The sequence below is a fragment of the Dermacentor variabilis genome, chromosome 2 (assembly GCF_050947875.1).
Source record: "Dermacentor variabilis isolate Ectoservices chromosome 2, ASM5094787v1, whole genome shotgun sequence".
Taxonomy (NCBI): Eukaryota; Metazoa; Arthropoda; class Arachnida; order Ixodida; family Ixodidae; genus Dermacentor; species Dermacentor variabilis.
Genome location: NC_134569.1, coordinates 237,358,995 through 237,375,914, shown reverse-complemented (window position 1 = coordinate 237,375,914; position 16,920 = coordinate 237,358,995). Strand labels below are relative to the sequence as shown.

The following is a 16,920-nucleotide window of genomic DNA, read 5'->3' as shown; positions in this document are numbered from 1 at the left end:
ATTCTGCATAAGAGTAGTGTGAATACTCGAATACACAAATACGAATCGAACAACGAATGTTTGAATAAAATTAAATTCACAAATCAAATATCTACTATTTGACTTATCAAATATTTGGAACATTCGACGAAAGACCCGGCCGTCGTCGGTGCTTTGATGCGCACAAACTTTTTGCGACGCACAAACTCTGTTGGTACAAGGTTTGTCCTGGAGGACAGGACCGATCAAAATGGATATGTGACGTGGGCAGACAGAACAGCAACAAACACAATATGGAATGGAATGGAATGTGGAATGCAGAAAAGCATGTGGGAAGATCAGGCGATTCAGCCACCAGAAGGCACGAAGGTAGCATTGAACAGGCATATTCATGGGTACATCGTGCAGTTCAGAGATTTCTGTCCACACATGAGCAGAGCAGAGACGAACTCACTGCGCATACTCACAGTAGTTGCAGGCTGTTCGCCCGCATAGCAACATTGCCTAGCACATTAGGCCTATTCGGTACTGCTTTGTTGGGTGTCGACGATTAAAGTGACATTTGGTGTCGAATCGATCTAGATCTATTCGCAACAACCGCAGGACACTTGGAAAGCTAACAAACCACTTTGACAACAAAAGCGACTGTGCAGGATGGCACCAAAGGCTGCCATCTTTACAATGCACTGTTACCATCCTTTCGTTCCCAATACAATTCGTAGACGCATGTTGCAGTCTCTTCTCGTCACTTCAAGCAACTCATAACAAGACTAGCATCGGATTTACATGACAGACATGAAAATGTCATGTGACAAAGCTGCTGATTAACTGGCTACAGACACATTTGTACAGATGACAAATGGATATAGAAAAAGCGAGAGGGGAGAATGAGGCAAGCATCGCACAAATGTGCTGTGGTCCTCCTGATTTCAGAACCTTTGCCAGATACCAAACGATGCCAAACCCAACAATGAGAAGATGCCTTCTCTTTACCGTTACTGCCAGCTGCAATCCAACCATGCTGCACCAATGATGGCTACATAAAAAGCGGTATAGAGTCGCATATGCAGTCCACACTTTCGTCATCCTCATGAACTGGTATTAATGAGCTAACGATAACCCACTCAACCAACCTGTTGTAAAGATGGGAGAACCCTTCTGTTTTCTGGAGGAACCACAAACTAGAAAGCAACACTTTCTAAGCAATAGAAGATTGCCATGATATATAGTATGGTCAGAGTACTTCCATGTTTTCTGGTCACAAGACACTTCCATCACGCTACGCTATAGAAGAGGTTCGTATACTGCTGCTGCCACGACGTGGCGCCACTGTGCTTCATAGGGCATCGTTCACATGCCGAAACGCTGGTGCGTTACAAGATGAGTTAGTTGATATGGTGCGCTCTGTGCACGTCCTTCGCTATTTTCCTGTACATGAACATTGTGGAGAATGTTTTGATGGACAGTCACACTGCTACAGCTGCTGTAGGCTGCAAATCTCACTTTGTAAGCACCACTGCAGAAGTAGTTCAGTTTTTTTCATAAGACCTGCTTGCATTTTTCATGAAAGAGAAAAACAAGCAGACGCGAGCAAAGGGGCTAGCTTCATGTCCAGCAGCAGGTGGTAGGAAACCATCCAGGTAAGGGGGCACCGCTTGAAGGGGCGTAGTAGGAAGCACGATTATCGCGTAAGAGTGACCACTTAGGAAAAATTGCAATGCCAACCAAGAACAAGGGTGTTGCAAGGCCTGAGCAGGGCATTGATGATAAAACACACATTTGTTTTATGCTTTTATGTGGGCTTTGTTGCAACCTCAATCTGTGTCATACCAGCGTAGCAAAGTTCACATCACAGCAATAGCGCTTTCACCCCTTACAACCGACCGCGACAATCTACAGAAAGGGTAGCATTACAATGCCTTCAAATACCAGTGTTAGAAAAATATGCATTGCTTTACTTTCCATTGTACTTTTTTTCTCTGCTATTGATGGGCTACAATTCTTGAACTGCATGTGCTTTTAAGTCAATAAGAAGATTATTAGCACACTATTGTTAGCTACATTTGCATTATGATTTGTTGAACAAGTAATGTGCGCATGTTTAGGTAACAGATGAAGAACTAGAATGGTGGTATCTCTAACAGGCCAATTTTATAAAAAAAAAAGAAAAGCTAGCATATTAGTGCTGTGGCTATTTGTGTTCGTTTATGAGCCTTTCTGCCATGTGATGTGTGATGAAATGCTCATGCTTTAAGCTTTCCTGTGCGTAGAAACAATCGATTACACATTCTGCATTTACTGCCATTCGTTTCCTGGTGTTTTCTGCCTCGCAATGCACATCGCCATGTTTTGATGTTCTTTCTTTAGCTTCTTATATCAGTGTTTTGATTTTAACAAACGTCTTGCATTGTGAATGGTGGGCCATTCGTGACTGGATGCCTATCTGTACTCTCTGTATGTTGCTTATTTTACATAAATAAATGATCGTGCATGCGTGTGGTTTTTGCACCAACACACCTGATTTATTTTTCTGATTAAATTACAAAACTTTTTTTTCCAGATTTTTTGACCATGATAAGAATATCAGGACTGGTGATTAGATGATCATAACCTCTGGTTAACAGTCGCGCATTAAGAACCAAAATACCTAGTGTTGTTGTTTTTGCGTCGAAACCAAGAGCAGCGTGAATAAGTGCTGGGATTACTGACACTTCTAAATGACTGCTTGCTAAGACAACACAAAAACTAGACGGCCTTGTAAAAGTCGCCTTTAGGTATGTAGATGACTAATTTTCTTGCCGCCTTCCTTCTTGGGTAATAGTAGCAACTTGACCAAGCATATTCTAGGTGTTTTCAAAGAAAATGGCGGGGGTTGGACTTTTACGTGCGAGGTTCCTCAGGACAATTCGTTGCGATTTTTAGTTATTAATATTAGACAACTGTGAGATCATGTTTGCTGGGCATACCAACCCCAAAGCGTTAAGTTCTTCCTTAATTATGCCTCTAATCCCTCTAAATTGGTGAAGAGAATGATTGCTTCGTCCGTCATTAGTAGCACCGCGTTAACAAAATCTAGTTCACACATGGCAGAGAACAGCATAAAAGAACAACATAAAAGCATAAAAGGCTACTTTCGGCAGGATTCCCAAGGTTTGACATTTCGTCAGTTTGCGAAAAAATTGTTTCAAAAAAAGTAAGAAGTAAGCTGGACCAGGAAATGCCAGAAGGGCAAAAATGAAAGAAACAAGCAGCAGTTATCCCACATATGCACAAAGTTTCTCATGGGCTAAAAAGAATAGGGTCACAATATGATGTCGAGGTAGTCCTATCAGCCCCTTGGAAGATTGGACATATTTGCAGGATGGCGGACAAACACCTTAGTGGGACATCAAATAAATACAGATGGTCATGCGTGGTAAAACAAAAATAAATTTGTGAACTGGTGCGTTGGGGTCGTTTATAGAATACCTTTATCACGCGGCCACACTTATATGAGGCAAACGAGGCGTTGCATGAACCAAAGACTAGGGGAACACAAAAGCGGCTTAGATTAAGGAAGAACTTCTAACTTGAGTGTTGCACTGCAATAGCTGTGGATGTAAGCCTCAGTTTAAACACGGATGTGTGCTGGATCGCCACCTCCATAAGGGAATGCGAGAAATGTCAGAGGTGTATTTTCTTCAGACATTTGGAGACAGATGCATTAGTCAACCATCACTGGTGTTACACGATAAGGAGTCTGCATTTTTTATTTATTTATTTATTTATTTATTTATCATTCCCTCAAGGCCAGAGACATTAGAGAGGGGAGTGGTACAAAAGAAAATGTGGTACATAGGAAGTAAACGAAACGCAGCGATTAATATGGACAAAACACACTGGTAGAATACAAGACGTTTCTTTCTATACAATGTTAACTGCTGTGTAACAAAAAAAGAAATTCCTGGTTATACAATGTTAGCTAAAGCTTGGCGAAAAAGGTTGTTATCAGCAGTATTTATGATATCAGCAGGAAGGTGGTTCCAATCTATAAAAGTGTGAGGAAAAAAAGACTGGGAAAAATGCTTTGTGTTGCACAGATAGGTCCCAACTTTATGACAGTGATCAACATGCTGCCATACATAGTGGGGTCTTGTAAAGCATTGCGCATGAAGTGTAGGACGATGATAAATTCTATGAAAGCGTGCTAGATGTGCAATTCAACATTGAACCGACAGCAAATGAAGACTAAGATTATGTTTCACGGAAGAAATGCTCGCAGTTCTATTATAGTTAGAAAAGATAAATCGAACTGAGTTGTTTTGGACAAGTTCCAAAGCCATCTTCGGGTTACCTTGGCCAGGATTCCATACAGAAGTAGCCTATCCTAATTTAGGACGTATTAGAGTTTTATAGAGTAGGTGTAGCTCAGCTACTAAGCTAAAGGTTAGAAGGTGAGCTAGCGAAGTTACGGTGCAAGTAGCCTAACATACGGTTAGTGCTGTTAATAACATATTCAGTTTGAATTGACCATGACAGGTTTGTAGTTACATGGACATCTAAGTTCTTGTAAGAGTTAACTGCTTCTAAAGGAACGCTGTTCAAGTGGTAAGTGGCATGTTGGGCGAAAATCACGGGATACATGTAGTACTTTACATTTGTTAATAGTTATTTCTGTTAACCATGAGTTACGCCAGTTAGATATTGAGTCAAGGTCGAGTTGCAACCTGTTAACGTCGCTTAACAGGTTGCGTCGCGTGCGCTTGCCCTAATATCGGACTCGCGAAACGCCATTGCGTTAGTAATCTTCCGTTGTGAAGTGACGGCCACAAACGCGCAAATCCTGGCGCCGATCAGATAGCGGCAGTCAGATGCACAGCAGCCAGTTCGCTCGTATGCTGCCCTGCAGTGGGACACGATGTCGCAGCTTGTCATATTGCAAGTCACTATGTTTGCAGTCCACAAGGCAACAAAGTCGAATCATAGTGCTTGCGAAAAGATTGAGACCGACTCTGACCGCAGAGCTCTCGTCAAAATGGAGTACGTTGTAACACAAGCAGACGACACTTGCTGTGTGCCGGAAGTGCTTAAGTGTATTGAAAAATTGTTCTTGTGCATTCTCTTTATGTTACTTTCTTTTTATAAAAACAAATATACTAACATTCCAACTATTACAAACATCATTTGTTTACCATAAAGTTGGAAAAATTATCGATCACGCGCCCTGGTCAACCAATCGGATAGCTCGCCCCCACTGACGTCACATGGGTGATTTCCATCATATGGTTAGGGGCGGCTTAAAATTCTGCCAAGCAGTGTGCTGCGATCGGCAGCGATGTGCATATTTAAAACCTTATAATAAATTACACGCTTTACACGGAGCACTTAGATGTGTCAATTAATGATCAGAAGGACCTATGCTAACGACTTAATACGCTTGTAGAAAATCGTCAAAAGCGTTTCACGGTCCCTTTAACAATTTGCTGTCCGTGCTTATACTCACCAAGCGCCATCTATACTCGGCTAGTGCTATCCAGCACATAAGAAAGTAACTATTTTTTTAGTTTCACTTTTGTGTTTCTTTTTTTCCACCGTGGGGAGATTCTGGCGCGACGAGCGCTGGTAGCGTCCAGCATGGCGCCGATGTCGCATGCAGCTGCCCTTTGGTAATGGCGAATTTTTCTTTTGATCGTGGTAGCAGCACAGACTCGGAAGACGGTTTTGATTCACCAGGCTTCAGCACGGACAGTGAAAGTGCATCAAATAGCCTCGGAAGGCTGACAGGTATCCGCCGGTAGGTTTCATTTTCTACTTCGAACTGTTTCGTCACTGCTGCACTTGGACCTAAAGATATCCCATGTGTTCTAAAGGTCACAGTTCTGATCTGGAGGGTATCAACATCATTGGGGCAGGACCACTAGCCGGCGCCGGTGCTAAGAGTAGAGCTCTGCTTGAGAAGGTGGCTGGGAGTGGATCTCGGCATTGCGTTATTGCACTCTGCAGTGCAGCGCAGTGGCTCGTAAGAGCCGCCACACGAGCATGATAGCCCCTAGGGCTAACATTCTTCTTTGTATATAAAGAAGTTCTACAGATAGAATGTTTATACTCACAGGAATTTTGTATATAGCCTTTTTGTTCAGAATGTATATTTCGAAATACTTTTATGTTCTCTTGGTGCAAAGCAGCATCAATGTTATTATGGCGTTTTCTCATTTTCGTCACTAATTTCTTTATTAAATAATTTTTTTAAAGAATTGTTAACAAATGTTTTCTTGAAGATAATACCACCTTCTTCTACAAGTCGACACCATATATTCTAAGGATACGCATTTACTGTAACAGAAAGAAAGTTGATTAATAGGATACCGAAAAACTGCCTATTTTCCCGTGGACAGGAAAGTGTTAAAAAATGTTATGAATGCCTCGCTAAACGACCCTGTCATTTCGTGTATCTGTAAAAATTAGCTGTTAGATTCAATCCTTGAAGCTTAACAATTCTGAAAACTGTGTTAAAAGGACGTATGACACCTAGTGATGCGCCCTTATAGACTTTTCTTACTAAATGAAACTAATGTTAAATGGAACATCCTATTTCTCTTTTCCTGTGAGGTTCCGTTTAATGAAATTCTACTGTGATTTTCAACAAGAATTTTCGATGACCCAACTCAATGTACTACCAAACAGTGTACATACCTTGTCACTGGCCAGAGATGAGACCTTGCTAACGAGACCCTGGACAGCGCCGACTACCAGCTGCTCTTCCTCTGTGCCGCCAGCCTCGACCTCACGGGGCGCCGGCACACCCAGCGCACAGCGTAGAGCACTGAGCAGCGAGGACAGCACGGTCTCTGTTCTCTGGCGTGACTCTGAAAGGCAACAAGGACGTGCTGTGTGTTGCGCAAAAAACAGAAGGATGAGAAAGGAAGTACATGGCCAACACGAGTGCTCATGTCATCTGTCCCTTCTTAGTGGGGGGTTACCATGGTAGCAGCCCCGAGGTCACTCAGATAACTGATACTATGACCCATAGTAACGAGCGGGAACAAACTGCGTCCTTTACTCTCAGACCATACACATGTACACAACCCTGAGACTGCCACCTGCCACGTGGTGGCACTGCTGATAATAACAGCAGCCTCTAAAAGTCTGTGTGTTGGTACTGATTCATATCCACAGTTTGAATTGGTAACAATGTGCCCAACTTTCCGTTCTTCCGGGGCAAGGACAGGCAGGAATCCATTTATTTATTTATTTATTTTAGATGCACAGTACATGCACACACAAATATTGGGGGGGGGGGAGGGGGGAGGCCAAAGAAAACAGTCTCCCTGACTCGGCCACATCACCTACACGTTTATGTTACACTGCACAATGGTGGAAAGCAATCTCGAGGCTGAGAAATGTCTGCAAAATACAAGCGTTACTTTTTTATTTAATGCACTGAGAGGGGTACAAATGCACAAACAATTGGAAACCAGCGACAAAAGTGTGGTTAGGAATTGCACAACAGTCGAACCCGGTTATACCGAGCCTACGCATAACAAATTATTGTGTATATCGAACAGCTGTACGATCTCCTTGAAAATACCATTAAAGTGTATCGGGCTAGTGCACGCGTATATAGAATTCCCTTTCACCAGCACATTCTATATATTGAGCACGGCACAACCTGAAAGTGCACTCCTTTGTGCACTTTGAAGTCTTCTGGCGCCTGGAGGTGAAGAAGAGAATTGTGCGCTGGGGAAAGTCCAGCGGAGTGCGCTGAGCACACGGCAAAGCAACGCTACCTAGAGGAAAGTCTAGGTGGCATTGAGTGAAGGCGGGAAGGAGAAATGAGGCGAAGCGTCACGACGACCCACATGCTTGTGCTTCACCCGCGTTCATGAAGTGGAACGTGACTCAGTGGTGGTTCTGCCAGTTTAGGATTTGAAGCAATTATTAGAGCAGGAAAAATGTTCTTCTGGAGCAGTTGCGGAGCAGAAAAATTAATCTATTGCGAACACTCGGAGTAGTACAGCAGTAATGTGTAGCCATTAGTGAAGCTTGTTATTACTGTGCAATCAGCAAGTGCTGCTCAACAGTGAAGCAAGACACAAAGCCAACAGTGACCAATTAGGCTTGCCTTCCCAAGGACACTACAGCATGCCTAGTATGTTGCAAACATTTTTTATTTGGGTGGGCAAGAAACTTAATTTTGGAAAGAATTAAATACAATCTTGTAGGCTAATGAGAACACAGATGTGTACCTGGGCGCAAGACAGACAGAATTACAAATGTGCTAGAACAATTTGCGCTACCAGGCACACAACAAAAAATGATGGCGAATGTCTTATGCGCATTCCAAATGACAGATATGCTTCGATATGCTGTACCACACAGGAAAAAAATACGCCCAATAACAATGCTAGAAGCTCGACAAGAGACCATGCGTCTATGACCAGCGCCAAAATGAAATGCCTTCATACAATGCATCGTAAGGATGGTGAGGGCAGTGGAGAAGAACGTTCGAACCATCCCATACACACACTTTCGTTGTGAGGTGGTTTGTCGGCTTCCCGTGTGTCGTGTGGCCTCTGCGAATAGATACGAGTCAATTCGGCGTTAAACTGTAATTTTTGCAGCGAATACCCGACCAACCTTTCAAAGCACTACCTTTTACTGGCCTCAAGGGCTCAAATCGCCACAGGCACATTGGAAATAGCTGTGAAGGCCTGCCAGCACAATTATTAGGTGTGTCAGTGCTCGTACTATGGCAGGAGATGGCGGGTGCATGCGTGTATAATTAAGGAATACGCACTGTATCCAGTGACAATTGCCTCTTCCCACACTTGGTATGCCTCACCGCAATACTTCGCATATGCTTCAACGCGTAACGCTGCTGCACAGAGGCAAAGCTAAATTTCGGGAATCGGCATTATGCAATGCATCGTATTTTCGGAGCTTCAAGCCATTGGCAAGGATTAGAAAGGTGAAGTCAGCGTCATTGCTAACAGTGACGGATTGTTTTTAATGAAAAAAAAGGCACCGGATAGCAAGAAGCTTGGTAGCAAACATCAAAATTGCCAGGCCTAGCATTGCCGTGGTGGTGGATATGGCTGCCAGCGGATCTGCGTGCGAGAGAGCCCGTTCGAGGCGGCGAGATAATCAAAATGGCAGCATTGGTGGCTTTGATCACTGCCGTTTCGGCCCTGCAGTGATGGCAAAAAGTCTGGAAAATCAGACCGCGAACGGTTTTGGCGTCCGAAATTTCAGACATTCTTCTTATACATTGGCTTTATAAGGTACCGTGGCGGTGCCGCAAAGGCGTCCGAATTATCGGTTATGTCAAAAAAATTGGGCGTTCGGAAAATCTGTCATTGACTGTAGTTGCAAACCCTACTGAAAACAGTGCATTGCCATGAAAATGCGAAAATGCTGTACTTTTGCGCAGCTTGCGCAAATGGCACTTGAGTGGGTGCAGCCATGAGCAGGCAAGTTGAACTGCAGCAAAATTGAGCAAATGGCAAAGTTGGACCACCACCAGTCACCGTAACTAGTTTCTTTCTTTTATGCTTCTTGCACACCTCATGTGTTGAGCCTCTTCGAGCTGTTCAGCTAGCCCATATGCTACCTCGAACGTCAACATTCCTTCTTTCCGATTTTCGTGGCATTTGGGCTGAATGGCTATTCATGGTGTCATTTTCTGCAAGCGATGGCCGCTGCAAATGTAAGAAAAGAATCAACATGAACTTTGCAATAAGCTGAAAGTGATCAGCGTGTTGAGGCAGGCGAAAAGAAGTGCATGGTAGCAGATGACTTTGGCATCTTGCGTAGCACATTGAAGGCGCTTCTGAAGAACAAGATAAAGCTACAAGGCATGATCAGCAATGTTTTTTTGCACGTAAATAAGCTGTGCTTGCTTTTTTCCCCCATTTGTGAGCAGTAACTTAGCAGCCCTTGGACGCACCAATCAGTAAGCCGCCATTTAACTCAGGTCCTATTATTTTATATATTGAATTACCTATAGGTTGAATTTTAAGTGATATCCTTTAGATTCTATATATCCAGGTTTGCCTGTAGTCTCTTCCAGAAGCACAGTGTAGTATGCAGAAAAAAACAATAATAACAGGTAAACAACTGAAACTATTCACATTTCTACAAATGCTGAGAAGCATGCCATGACAGCATTCGTAAAAGTTGACCCACATAGCATATTTTGCATTCTAATCGCACATGCAACTTCAGCAGAAAGCACATCAGCTGTCGAACCAAGTTCACAGCCAAATGTGCTGTGTAGGGAAGCAGTGAAGCAGGATGATGCTGAGCAGGGCACAAAGGCCAAGTTTAAAATTTGCTATCTTGCTTGAAACGAAAATTGAAATGCAATTTTTACTTGAACCAGCTCAGTGAATGTGTAAATTAAGGCTGAAGACATACCAAAATTGAACTTCTGGCTGTATTTGTTGAAAACCATGGAAGGCGGAGCAGGTAGAGAACCAGCCATTCATTAGGGCTGAAACAACAAAACTTCCCTAAAAAATGGGATGCGCTGCTCGTGCTAATGTAATTATCTACGGGCTGCTTGAAAGATAACAGGTTTTTACATCTTCTGGGCTGACGAAGCCGCCCAGCACTTGTTGCTCTGTAAAGTTCCTGCGCTTGGGGATTTTCTAAGTCAGACCCCTCACAGACCAGTGGAAGTGATGGGAGACCCCTTGCAGTGACAGGGGGAAGGGAGGGGGCATAAGTTAATACAACATGTTGCGTGAAACTGGTGCCTTTTATTGCTACCTGGCAAAGAATAGTCAAAGAAAAGTGCCACATCAATTCAACCTATAGAGGTTGTCAATAAGGGCTGAGGTCACGCTTTAGCGGAGATGCATATCTGTAGACACGTCAACCTGTTTCTGTATTTGCTTTTCAAATATGCAAGCCTGGAAAGCGCATGCTCGCATGTCATAGAAAACTGCAACAGAAGCTTTACAGCCATCTCATGGAGAAAGGGAAATATTTCTGCCATCGTCAACCAGAATGCTTCAAGGCTTACAGTAGCCATGCCTGCGAAAAAAGAAAAAAAAGAAGGAAAAAAAAGAGAGTGAAAATGCCTTTTTGTTTTCATTTATTTATTTTAATTTTCTTGCGGGCGTGAATATTTGCAGACCCCAATATGAGAACCACTACTCTAAGTAATTGTACTGTTTGCATTAAGATGGCACCTTAAGAAATCCCCACTTTGTAAAAATGTGCTTTGCCTTTTTTGCCTGGGAAAAGTTCTGTTGTCACCAACTAGCTCAAACTACTGCATTAAAAAGTTCTGTGATTTGGGCCATTTTTCAGTTTTCTTTGAACCTCTTTTTTTTTCAGCTACTGCAACATCTCCAAGCTTCTCGGAAGTAAGTCTTCCGTATTTTATCATGCGGCTGAGCACGACTCTTGAGAGTTGGCTCCAGAGTTAGCTCAAAATGTGTCCAGAGTCGTTTGATCTCACTGGAAGACTTTCTGAATATCTTACAGTTGTCCGAATATATTATTTTGCACAAGTCCCGTTTGGATCCAAGTCGTTGAAAGTCAAGGATAAGCTTCTCGAAAGAAAGGTCTGTCGATAAATCTAGATGAATGACCCTGACAAGTGTACATACAAAGATCATGATGTAGGATTTCGGCACTGCTCCATTCTTGTAATACAAGCTTTCCCCAAGATTATCTAATTGGTGTCATAAAGCAAGATGGAGTATGTACCCTTTTCATCTTGGTATGGTCTAAACTGCTGTTTTACTGTAAAGTCCATTTCACTGATACTCTTTCAAAATGTTTTTTTTTGTGTGTGTGTGTGTTTGGCATACCTAAGATTCTTCAGCCTCCTACATTTCTACCACTTGTAGAGGTGCTTCCAATTTAGATAGCTGACTGTTGCAGCTCTATATAATACCTTTACGACACACTATCACTCACATGAGTCATTTTTATGAGCTGTCCCTTCACATTTGCACGAACACAAGAGTGGTATGAACATTTGTCGTCCAACAAGTGGCCTCTTCAGCTGTTCAAGCTGTCTCTTTGGCAGGAGTAGACTTGTGGCATTCATTGTCACTGAGAATATCTCTTTCCGTAGTCCTTGGCTCTTCCAATGATTTAGGCGTCTTCCACAAACCAGTCTCTAAAGGGGCCCTGCAACACTTTTTCAACTAACAATAGAATGTCCTCACTGCTAAAGGACATCACCTGATGAACCTCAAGGCGCAAAATTTTTTTATATCCTTGAACTATAAGAGGAGTTATTTAATCGACACACTGCTTTCTCTATCTTTTAATTTCCACTAGTGCGCTGGAAGCTACACAGCGGTGAAGCCAAGAAATCAAAGCGCCTCCTAAAAGCTGAGTGCTGTGGTGATGAAAAGGCTTGTCACGGCACCCCATGGCAGCAACGGTCGACTGCACTACACAGCATGCCGCAGCTACCATGGATGCCACGCTAAGCAGATGCAGCTATTGCGAATTGTGGTGTGCAGACCACCAGTAAAGCGATGAAATGATTTTTCTGTATATTTGAGATTGCAGACATACATACGTTTCATTTATTAACCTAAATTAATAGCAATTATGTATTACTGAGAATACTCTTGTCATAACAAAATGTCGTCTACAGATCAGGAACGTTCATTTACTACAGTCGAATCGACTTATAACAATCTATCGATCATACCGACCATGTTTCAGTGCATTTACGATTTTTGGACCCTCTCCATGGAAACAACTTCCAGATATAAGAAATGTTTTTTTAAATCACTGTACTGCTACAACGAATACTTCGAACCCTGTCACAGTAAAAAAGTGGGCAATGTGAAGTGCTACAACACGAAAGTGAGGACCAAACTGGGCGCACAGCAGCGTACACCCCACTCCAGTCCAACCGTGACGATAATACGGCTTTCGATATGAATGGGCAACTGCCTCACATGAATTTCAGAAGCTGCGAAGGTCACGCATGGTCACGTGTTTTCAAGGCATGCCGCATCCAGCGTAAACAGCATGGTACAGGGCATGAGCTGGCACATGTGTGAATGTGATATCAGATGGCACGAAGGCATCACTCTCATGATGATGGTGTGTGGTGTCTTATGGCACATGGGCTAGTTATGGCCAAAGAGCGCCATGACAAATGGTAATGTTATCGATGAATTGTGGATGGTGTGGATAATGACTTCCCCATGGTAGATATGGAATGGCTGTAAAAGGGCTTAAAATCTGTCACTGTAAATGGCATAAAATATATAGGTACTAAAATAATAACAATAACTAGTTAGTGATGCGGACTATGGCAACTGGGCTTCGTTAAAAACATGCTGCCACAAAACATAATAATGACACTAGAGCCTCAAGAGAGCCTTTGAATACAAGGGCTGTTAGCCCTTCGAGGGTCGATATTTTTCACCATATGCGAGCGCCCAGGGTGGATTTTCTTTTATTGCAGATTCCAATTCTTTTTAGGGACTTATTTTGAAAAAAATGTACCGTAATTTTTCTTGAGTGACAGTAAAGTGAGAAAAAAATATTTTGCATTGCTATATATGTACTCTTCATTCATGAATAATAACAATAAAAAGCAAATAAAGTTGTAAGAATTAAAAATTTGATGCATTGTTTACACATAGTTCAAGGCTTTGAAAATGCGCACACGAGAATATTTCGCAACTCTCACCTGTTCCTGCTCTTATGCTAATATTTACATCCGTAGCGTAATCGAACTGCATAGGTGTGCGCACTCAAGGAAACTGAGGTTGTGAGCTCGTCAAAAAAGCAAAACGTGTGACAAACTTCCACTAATCTTCATCTTATCGCCAACCAGAGGGAATTAGTTTTCGCAAGTGTCCAAAAAAAAAAAGTTGCGGAAACACATGCACGGCGGCATCCTTCCTATGCGCACCCTTGTAAGCACTAAACGAGCGAGAAACAAGCGGCAGCCCTTCGAGCGATTAATAACTAGATAGCCATGAGGTTTGCAAGTGAAAGAAGCTGAAACCGCTCGCGGAACAAAACCCAAACCGCCGCCCGCGCGCGCCAATGTGCAAGCAGTAGTATATAGACACGCGGGAGCAAACTAGCTCTAAAACAAACCATGCAACGAAAACCGAGAGAGGGGGGCAAGCGAAAAAAATTCCCTGTATTCCCACATAGTAGCAGCACATGATAGAAAAAGTTAGGAAATTGGCTTGTTTTTTAAACGTACAGACGGCGTTATAAATATACGGCATTGACCATTTTTGGTCTTGTTCACGGCACCGTATAGTTACGTCATTGACCCTCAAAGGGTTATTTGCGCACTAAAAATTACCTGGCAAAATAATTTTGAGAGTGACTGTTTCAGCTAAGAATTATAGCACTATTTTCAGAATAAAAGGCAGTTCATTGCTGAGAAAAAAATGCCGGGAGAAGAGGTATATTTTCGCGATATGTAAAAGGGAAATACGTTTTCCTCTCAGCTTCTGCATTGAGTAAGAATATGGAGGACTGTGAACGCTGTTATCAGGAGATCACGGTTCGGCAGCACTTTGTTAAAAGGGGCATGACACCCAATTTTCCATAATCTGCATTGCGTGAGATAATCTTTGTGCGTTCAAGAACACATTGGCAAAATTTTAGCGCATTTGAGCCAGCACATAATTTGTAATTGAATTTTTTATATTACACTTGAACAGCATAACAGTGGGGCAACACTGGCATGCTCTCGAGCTGTGATGTCACAGGCTGCATGCCTGCCGAGTGAGCATATATATTGTATACTCCAGCGAAGAATTGTGTCAGCTGTGCGTGCATGCAGGAAACTTCTGCTTTGTCCAGTTTGCCATTAGAATTGTTCAACTTGTAGTGGCTGAAACAGTCACCGCGGTGCCTATGTAGCGGTGTTGGGTGCTAGAGCAAACGGAGCAAGGAGTGCTCCGTATCGTACGTCAGGTTCCCCAAGGAACCGGTCAAACTTAAAGTTTCTAAGATTAATGTGGGCCAGAACGACTGGTGATTATCTGACGCTTTTGTTTTGTTCTAAGAACACTTCACGCCAGGCAGCTACAACGACGATTTGCACCTGCTCGCTGAGTTTGGGATACCCGCGAAAAAGCTGAGGTGGTGGCCAGGCGCAATGCTGACCGTATTTGCGCACCGACCTATTCGGTAGGCAGCACCTCGGACAAACATTAGCCTTGCTATTTGTTTTATGGATATCGGGTGCAATGAAGCAAGTTCAAGTGAAGGTTCAGCCAAAGCGTACATTGCGCCAAATCCTTGCGCAGCAGACACATGTGCGTGGGCATTTGTTTGCATATGCTGCACACAACTACAGAGGCTAAAAAAAAAAGAACTGGTGGGATCGCGCGGCACCTTAACATCATATTTTTGTTGAGTATGGATCCTAGAGAAATGCATGCCAGTAAACAATCTATGTGCGCAACAATTTGAATTGTGCAAAATAGCAACAGAGTTCGCCTCCCATGAACGGATGGCTACGCAGTGCGGAGTGCATGAAATATCAAGATTGCGAAAAGGTGCCAGCAGCATTTAGCGCAACACCAATGTCGCCATCTATGTTGACCACGTTTACTACGCGACCTTCGTCCATGGCCTCTGAGATTTGCATAAGCCAGACAGCACGCGCGAATCTCGGAGGCCGTGTTTCGTTACTTGAGCTGGTGGCGATGAGGTCAAAGTCAAAACTTGCAATATATACTATGCCACTGCTGCATGTGCTGCTCAAAGATTCCTTGCTTGCTTCATCACGTGAAGTTGGCAGTGTCGAAGACATGGCACGCGACATCTGGAGCAAATACGGCAAAAAATGGCAGCTATGCCCCAACCTCACATGGCACGGTGGCCGATTTTGTAGCAGACAATGGTTCGGCTCCATGCAGCCCCTGACGTCGCACATGGCTCGGCAATATGGTGGTGGGCGCCGGAGGGCGGGGCTTAGAGCCAGCGAGTTCTAGCTCATATTTTGGACAGAAATGTGCTTTTAATGGCCAGTTTGTATGCGTGTACAGCCGTAATAAACCCTCCGCTACAATTTCTCGCAAGAAACCACAAATTGTTGGGTGACCGTGTCATGCCCCCTTTAATGCATTTGCCGATTGCTGATAATGGCTCAGGGTGATGTTTTACCTTTCGAACATCACTTTTTTTTTTCTTTTTTCGCCTGATCTGACATGGGTAACATAATTTTACTGCTCTTGTGTGGCTGATGGGCAGTCGTAATGCCAAGAAAATGATGTCCCAGACTTGTACAGAATGGCGGCATGCTGCAGTCGTTTCCGAAATTTACGCTAACCAACTGGAACGCTTCACTCTCGTGTACAGAATACAGTCTTGTCTCGCTAGTAGTAAAATACATTGTCACAAGTTCTCAAATAAAAATGGTGGCTGCATTTGCAGTTTTGAAATGACAGGTGATCTGAACCAGGCACCATTCGAAAGTTCTACATGATGCCACATTTCATTCTTTAGATGGATGTTTCTAACGAAAGTTTGCAGCTAGGTGCGGGAATGCACCGAGAACAAAAATGACACTGACAATCTGGTTTTAGACCAAAGTGCTGCCATAATGTAACCGCCAATGCCAGCTTCAATGCAGTTATTTTTTTCGCGTTTTTAAGGGAATGCCCCGATATAACGAACTACTGGCATAACGACTTTTCACGGAACTATTGAGTTCGTTATAAATGGGTTCGACTGTACGTTTCAGTACCCCTTTAAAAAGTTTGTGCCAAGATCCCTGACTAGTCACAAAACTATTCATTTTCCCTCGTCGAATTTCAGACACATATCCTAACTGTGGAAGAGGTCCTGCAGAGGTGCACTATTTGCTCCAAATGCTACCTTCTCAGCAAAGTCACTTTTGAAGTATCCTCAAATTGTTCCTTCATGCTCCTTTTGGAATTCCAGATTCTGACAAAATTTTCATTGCAGAGATAACCTTTATGATGCAACATCTTGTTT

General features: G+C 43.1%; 1 protein-coding gene across 2 annotated transcripts in view; it reads right to left on the bottom strand.

The window, feature by feature from the left end:
• Positions 1-16,920, bottom strand: part of LOC142573168 (uncharacterized) — a 275,915-nt gene that overhangs the window by 126,638 nt on the left and 132,357 nt on the right. For both annotated transcript variants that reach the window (XM_075682735.1, XM_075682737.1), the window contains exon 9: positions 6,652-6,824. In XM_075682735.1, coding sequence (XP_075538850.1) covers positions 6,652-6,824 — 173 coding nt within the window. The remainder of the gene's footprint in view (positions 1-6,651; positions 6,825-16,920) is intronic.